The sequence below is a fragment of the Camelina sativa genome, chromosome 2, assembly GCF_000633955.1.
Source record: "Camelina sativa cultivar DH55 chromosome 2, Cs, whole genome shotgun sequence".
Taxonomy (NCBI): Eukaryota; Viridiplantae; Streptophyta; class Magnoliopsida; order Brassicales; family Brassicaceae; genus Camelina; species Camelina sativa.
The window spans coordinates 7,088,539-7,096,024 of NC_025686.1; the positions used below are offsets into that span (position 1 = coordinate 7,088,539).

At 39.5% G+C, this 7,486-nt stretch overlaps 2 protein-coding genes across 2 annotated transcripts; both read right to left on the reverse strand.

Moving 5' to 3' along the window:
- LOC104719197 (translation initiation factor IF-2-like) lies at positions 344 to 4,770 on the reverse strand. Its single transcript, XM_010437062.2, has 9 exons — positions 4,620 to 4,770; positions 4,168 to 4,213; positions 3,312 to 3,444; positions 3,132 to 3,201; positions 2,655 to 3,012; positions 2,035 to 2,517; positions 1,317 to 1,886; positions 1,080 to 1,226; positions 344 to 989 (listed from the first exon to the last, which is right to left on the reverse strand). The coding sequence occupies exons 2-9, from the start codon at positions 4,192 to 4,194 to the stop codon at positions 555 to 557; spliced, it is 2,223 nt and encodes a 740-aa protein (XP_010435364.1). The 5' UTR covers positions 4,195 to 4,213; positions 4,620 to 4,770; the 3' UTR covers positions 344 to 554.
- On the reverse strand, positions 5,245 to 7,096 carry LOC104719204 (V-type proton ATPase subunit E1). The gene is made up of 6 exons (XM_010437071.2): positions 6,858 to 7,096; positions 6,607 to 6,707; positions 6,255 to 6,411; positions 5,828 to 6,024; positions 5,602 to 5,701; positions 5,245 to 5,497 (listed from the first exon to the last, which is right to left on the reverse strand). Exons 1-6 carry the CDS (start codon positions 6,957 to 6,959, stop codon positions 5,462 to 5,464), a joined length of 693 nt encoding a protein of 230 aa, XP_010435373.1. The 5' UTR covers positions 6,960 to 7,096; the 3' UTR covers positions 5,245 to 5,461.

Sequence of the window (7,486 nt, forward strand, 5' to 3'; positions counted from 1 at the left end):
TCGAAACAAGGGGTTGCACAAAAAGGGAAAGAATATGGATAGCAAGTACAGGCTCTCTCTCGTCCAAAGTTAGAATCGACGAGCTTGCAGCTCGTCTATCGTTTTTCGTCCGATATTTTTAACTCATCTAAGTTACGTTGTAACCCGTCTTTTTATGCCCCGACACCGATCAATAAAAAAGAACTTCGACCTCTTTTTTACCGAATTAAAACATTTTAATTGTGACCGATTTGGACATCAACAGGTGAGTTTTGCGGATGGTATAAAAACGTTTGCTTTGAGTATGGGAGAGTTTCCTCTCTCAGCAAACGTTGCTTTAACTAATGTTCTTTATGTGCCCACGTTGAACTGCACTTTATTATAAGTATCAAGGGTTCCTCATACTAAACGTGTAAACAAAGTTACAAAACTTTATTACCTATGACTTTTAATTTTGTTTAGAATAAGACACTTTCTGCTGTAACAAAATAAATAATCATCCCGGTAAATACCAAAAATCAATATCCTAAACAATCAGATTTAATTGATTTAGGAGTTTTGTGGTTTAGTAAATCTCAGCATTCAATTCTCACAGCTCCACTCTCAGAGGAAATGAATTTTGGTTTCCTAATGACTGGCTCCATGCACTGAATCACATCTCCGACTCTAAAATCATTCCATTCTCCCATCACAAGCCCACACTCGTTCCCTTTCCCAACCTGTTCCACGTCTTGTTTCTCACGTTTCAGCGACGCGCACGGGCCTTCAAACACCACTTCTCCGCTCCGTAACAGCCTCATCAGTCCGCTTCTACATACCCGACCGTCCATCACTTTGCAACCTGCGATGCTCACTCCATCTTCTTCTGTCCTTCTCTTTCCTAAGATCTTGAATATGCTAAGCACCTCCGCTTCACCAGACACCTCCATCTCCGATACTCCCGGTGCTTTCTCCACGATCAAGTTCCCGACGTCTTCAAGCAAATGGTATATCACACGGTGATGGAATACCTAAAGAGTTTACCATTGGTTACAATGCTAAAAGCTATCTCCAAGATATAAATGTGAAAGGAAACGATGTTTTGGAACAGAACGGGGCACCTTGACGCTGGCTTGAGCCGCAGAAAGATTAGCACAGCTACCACCCTTAACGTTAAACCCAACGATACACGCACCACAAGCTTGTGCCAAGTCCAAATCAGAGTGAGAAATAGCTCCCACTCCACTATGAACAATGTTCACAAATACCTAGCCAATATAAACCAATAGGCAAATTCACAACAAAAAAAAGCCAATAAGGCACAATCACCTTTATATCAACATATTGGTTTTACGCACCTGTGGGCTATTCAATGTTTTTAACGCATCAGCAACAGCCTGTGCGGTTCCTTGCACGTCTGATTTCACTACTATTGGTAACTCAACCCGAACAAACCCTTCCTCAGACTCTGTTTCTGTTCTAGCTGCTTCCTCTGTTCTGGCTTCCTCTGCTTTCAACAACCGATCTTTCTCATATTTCCTTTTACGCCCTTCACTCAACATCCTCGCACGTTCCTCTGATTCCACCACAATGACATCGTCGCCAGCCATTGGAAGACCTTTAAGCCCTTCAATCTCAACCGGCATCGCTGGTGTTGCTCGGTCAGTTGTCTTACCAATCATGTCCCGAATAGCCCTGAGTCTTCCCCATTGAGACCCGATGACTACGTGCTGACCTCTCACCAAAGTTCCGGCTTTTACAATAATGGTGGCTAACGGTCCACGGCCTTTGTCTAGCCGAGCCTCCACCACATATGCTTGAGCTGGTCCATCCACACGTGCTTTAAGGTCCATATCAACAGCTTGGAGAAGCAGAGCTTCTTCTAATTTGTCTAGCCCTGTACTCTTCATTGCAGATACCTCAACAGCCTGAAACAACAAGTCAATCACCATTGTTAAAGTAACCATCATAAACTGAGTCAAAACTCAAAACAAAACAAAAAATGCTGAATCCAGGTTGCGTCACTGGACTAGGCTCAGAGAAAACAAATTTTAGAGTAAGACTCTCAAGTCTCACCTGAACATTTCCTCCAATATCCTCAAGCTCTATCCCCTCAGACGTGAGCTGGTACTTAACTTTTTCCGGATTAGCTCCCGGTTTATCGCATTTATTGATCGCAACCACAATCGGAACATTCGCTGATCTAGCGTGCTTAATAGCCTCAAGTGTCTGCGGCATTACCCCATCATCAGCAGCAACCACCAAAACGACTATATCAGTCACAGCGGCTCCCCGAGCTCGCATCTCACTGAAAGCAGCATGGCCAGGTGTGTCGAGGAATGTGATTGAAGTGCCTGAATCAGGCATGCCAACCACGAAAGCACCAACGTGCTGAGTGATTCCACCAGCTTCTCTAGCAGCAACAGAGGTGTTTCTTAAAGCATCCAACAACGAGGTTTTCCCATGATCGACATGGCCCATTACGGTTACAACTGGAGGGCGTGGACGAATGTCAGATCCTTCTGTTGAATGTTGCCTCCTTACATTGATCCCTATTTCCTACAAAGGATGAGAAACACACAAACAGAATTATACTAATATCCGGAGGACTAACCTGATGCGATTCAAACCAGGATAACAAATTCTAAAACCGAATCAAATCCATTATCCTGGAACTAGACGTAAAATCACCTTACCATTGCAAGAAGCTCGGCGACATCAACACTGATTGTGTCGAATTCTGAACTAACAGTTTCACCAACATTGACGAGAATGCTCTGCAAAACCCCCACTGACTCACCAGTACGCCTTGAGAGCTCAAGTAGTGACATCCCTTCGAATATATCAACCGTCTTCTCAGGTAATCCCTTTGCCAATCTTTTCAGCCTAGGAGGCACATAAGGAGCTTCAACAGGTGGCATATCTGGTTTTTTCTCCCGTTTTGAAAACTTTCCTTTTGTTTTCACAGTCTGTTTCTTGCGTTCACGATGACTCAGACCCCGATCAACATCCTCTTTTCTTTTCGCCAATGTTTCTCGGCTGGCATGAAAATACCTGTTCAAAAAACAATCCAATCCAAGCCAGCGAACATTCAGATAGATACTCGGAGTACTCTCAGGAGAATAATATCTAAGAGAGAATTGACAAAGAAAAAGACTATGCAAACGGTTTACCTTATGGATGTTTCATTAGGGAAAGATTCATCACTACGGGACCAATTTGATAGCGAGCTAAAACCAAATCCTAAACATGAAAAAGGGTGAGATACTCGTTATCCAAATTCACTTTCTAACAAAGTAGAAGAAAGATGGTAATCGCCTGTGACTGTGAGTGAACACTCTTTAAACACTTACCATTTAGGTACCGAGCGAATGAAAAAGAGAGACTTTCAGAAGCTCGTTTAAAAGTCGTCGAGGAAATCTGCCTCTCTGTAGATGCTACTACTCGTGGAAGCACCAAACCTATTCTAAAAGAGGCTTGAATACCCTGAAAATATGTAAATTTACTTGAGACATAAGAATCCATAAACATATGTGAAATGCTTATAAAAATGAGACTGAAATGCTGATATATATGCAAAGCAACTCAAACATTCTGTATCTACTCACCAAACAAACAAACTCGCAAAAACAAAGACTTGATTATGCTATGTAAAACAAAACGAATCATTATAATCACTACATTTCAAATCAAGAATTCGAAAGACGGCCGAGATGCTGATATATACGCAAACCAATTCAAAAAATGTGCAACTAATCACCAAACCAAACAAACTGGAAAAAATTGCAGACTCAAACATGCCGAAACGTATGGTTAATATTCTAATACATTTATAGTCAACAATTTGAAAGTTCGAATAGCTTAGACAATGAAGTGATAAATACATACTCATACGCCTAATCACATTCATGCATATGCAGATTTCCTTCCCTAAGAAAATGTCAGATAGACTTAGAAAAAGCTAAAGGGCCTAATAAACCCAACTTTTTAGAGATAAACAGTATGAGAACCAAGAATCCAACATTTAATAATCATCCATATAACTTCTAACCAAACCAGCAAACATGACTACAATATTCCCCAAGGAGAAAACAAGAACTTCCACTAGAGGTATGCAAATATTGGGAAAATACACGGAAATAGTATGAAATGGAAGCTAAATCTAAAAGCTTTTTACTCGAATTCATCAGGAAAGTACGGAAAAGGTACCTTCTTGCCTAAGTGCCTGGACGCCATTCATATGTCAAATCAGTCTCTGCATCAAAACAAAAACCCTCAATTTGATAAGCATCAGACTGAAAACTGAAGAACTGAGAAAAAAAAAATCAAAACTTGAGAATAAAACGCATGTCCTAAATGATTCTTATCAAACCCAAAACCCTAAAGAGAAGCTTCTAGTCACTGCACATTGGATTCTGCGTCTTCTCCACAAATTAACACAAATATTCGAACAAGGAGTAAAATAAAACAGATCCCATATGTCAGAGTCGGATTGCACCATGAAGTGCAAAAAATAGAGTAGATGAATGAGAAGCATGACTAAATCAAATTCACAAAATTACGCAGCAACTTGGTCTAGGCAAATGAACAAACACCTTGTGCGCGCATACGAAATTCACTAAAGAACACAAATCAGATTAAGCCGCGCAAGTACATCTAACCTTGAAAAGATAAGGAAAGTATTATCGAACGGTGAATCTCTCCGGTCTTCTGAACTCTTGTCTTGTCTTCAGACAATCGTGGAAGAGAGAGATTAGTCTGAAGAAGAAAAAATCTTGTTACAAGCGAAGGATGAATGAAGATCAAAATGCGCAAAAACCTCATTTTTTTACTCCCATGTTTTTTTTGTTTGATACCTAAATTGTATTTGGGCTAAAACCCAAGTCCATATCATTTTTAGCCCAAACAAAACAAAAAATCTTATTCGAGTTAAATTGCTGTTTTGCATACGGTAATACAATATTTGGTTTAATTTAATACTTGGTTTGACTACGAATAAACATGGGTACCTATACCTTAGCTCTCGGGGATTTCGAGATCGAATTAAACAGAAAGTTAATATTTGTGTATATCTGTATTGCAAAATAGGCCTAAAGAACTTGCTAGACAAGTTATGGCACTATATAAATAAGCCTAAAGACTAAAGACTAAACTTGAGATAAACTGTTATACTACTAAAGTTTAGTTCGAGGATTGCAATTTGCAACAAAAATTCAAGACTCTTTTTTAGAGAGGCTGAACCTACTTGGGGAATGTTATAGAAGAACATGTTAAGAACGAAAAAAATGTCTTTCATTTTATTTATCTTTTATAGCCATGATAATAACACACTCGAGAAAGAGGAAAAAAAAAATGCGAAAACGAAGAGTTCGATGGGTTTGGCATCAACGTAAAGTTTGTAAAATACAAAGAATCACAACAAAGAGAAATCTCTCCCAAAATGGGTAATAACCAAACACAAACCGGTTTGTATCATCATCTCTCTCAATCTCCCTTTCTTTCATTAGGCCGTAACTTGGCCGAACAACGACTTACGGATCTGCGAAAAATAAAATGAATCAGAGAACCAAAGTGAAACAAGACAACGGACCAATGATGAATCACAGAACGCAATCTATGCGGGTAAAGAATTTGTTTTCATACCACTGGGAGTTTCATGCGGAATGCCACATCAAGACGTGCATCAAGAGTGTTCTCGCACACGATTTTACCATCACGAGAAGCTAGCACAACACCTCCAGAGCTATAACAAGTTCCAAATACATATAGCTATATCAAAGCCGGATCTCTATACTTTCCTTTTCTACAGATCTAAAACAAATACTACAGGATTGCAATGTAAGGTAATGATGAGAAACAGGAATTTTACCAGTGGAGACCATGAGGGTCACTAGATTTAGGAGGAGGGGGAAGGAATATTTTTGTGTCCACAGCAACCTCTGGGGCATGAACCTTTGCTTTACCAGCATATGTCTCCTTTGCATTTTCAAGCACAGCTTCAACTAAACCCAAGTCCTCTTCACGACAACGCAACAACACAGAAGGTTCTTTCAACCGAAGCAAACACTGCAACATTAACAAGAGAAAATCTTTCAACACACCAAAAAGTAAAAGAAATGAAAAATGACACCAGCAGAGATAAGCAGAAGGGGTCAGATCACAAAAGAATAGATTGCCATCCGACGAAAAGAAAGCAATTACGTAATCAGATGCTCAAAATAAGCCACTAGGATATCCAAAACAAACTTCCTATATCAAATATAATCTGAATGTATCACGTATGAATGAGGGAGTACCTGAACAATGAGATCCTTGAGAAGCTGTTTGTAAGCACTCTCATCGGCACTCACGTTGAGAAGATCCTTAGCTGCTTGATCTTTCATGGCATTGACAATATCGTCCTGCGCTTGAAGAACTTTGATCCTTGATGCATTTAGCTGCATAGAGTAATCACTGGAAAAAAAAAAAAAAACAAGTATGACATAGTTATTTCCTGTCAAACTAAAATCTCAGTCTCCCAAAACAAGATCAACCATAAATACTACATTTCTAAGTTCCAGAACAAAACGCGATCCAACTTAGATCAAATCAAGAAGATTCAGAAACTAAAACGATCGGTTAATGAAATCGAACTGAAGTTGAACTCACATCTTCTTACGGACGTCAGCTTGCTTCTCCTTCTTCTCATAATCTTGCCTGATCTTCTTCTTCTCCGCCTCAACTAGTTGAAGTTTCTCAATGTTGAATTCCTACAAAAAATAAATATCCAGATCGAAACGCTAATCAGAAAACAAAAACAGATTACGAGATTGAATCGAGAAACACAAATTGAATTCAAGAATTCAAAATCAGAAAGATCTGAGAAATGGAGAGAGAAAACAGTAAAGAAGATCATATACTTCTTCAGCAGAAACTGAGATCTCGTTGGCCTTCTCCTCGGCTTCTTGGCGGATGAATCTCACCATCTGCTGGATCTGCCTAGATACATCTCCGTCGTTCATCTTTTACCGGGAAAATCGGCGGTCGCCGTTAACGATCGGAGATTTTTTGTGATTTTTTTGGTAAATCGAGGATTCTGTGGCGTAGAGAGATTGGAGAGAGAGAGAGTCGTAGATCGGGGGGGTGTTGGCAACGTGGTGATGAGTAATTTGAAGTTGTCTGTTTGTATGACTACGAGACACAAAAAAAACGGGATACAGTGTTTTAGATGATAAGAGAAACGACAAGGCGTCTAAAATAAGAACGAGTTTGTTTCTGGGCCACTTCATGGGCCTTAAAAACCCATTGCATAAATATATTGTGTTAAGTTTTTTAGGGATAACATACGAAGGGAACCATTTTGGTTTTTGTATGTGTTTGTAGATGCATTACTTGGGATGATGGTGATAAGCAAGTGAGAAAAGATTTTATAACCTATGTAAGAATCCGATCTATTCATTTGGATTGAATCTATGTTCCAAGTATTATTTGCTTCAATGTTGGTAATCACTTATGTCTTAGGACTTAACTGTTAAGAGTTTCAAATTGT

Coding starts and splice junctions, on each gene's coding strand:
- LOC104719204 (XM_010437071.2), bottom strand. CDS start 6,959: ATGAACGACGGAGATGTATCTAGGCAGATCCAGCAGATGGTGAGATTC. Junction 6,025..6,254: donor TCAAGGATCTCATTGTTCAG/GTACTCCCTCAT, acceptor TTAATGTTGCAG/TGTTTGCTTCGGTTGAAAGA. Junction 5,702..5,827: donor GACCCTCATGGTCTCCACTG/GTAAAATTCCTG, acceptor AACTTGTTATAG/CTCTGGAGGTGTTGTGCTAG.
- LOC104719197 (XM_010437062.2), bottom strand. CDS start 4,194: ATGGCGTCCAGGCACTTAGGCAAGAAG. Junction 3,445..4,167: donor CCAGGCACTTAGGCAAGAAG/GTACCTTTTCCG, acceptor ACATATTTTCAG/GGTATTCAAGCCTCTTTTAG. Junction 990..1,079: donor CGGCTCAAGCCAGCGTCAAG/GTGCCCCGTTCT, acceptor TAAACTCTTTAG/GTATTCCATCACCGTGTGAT.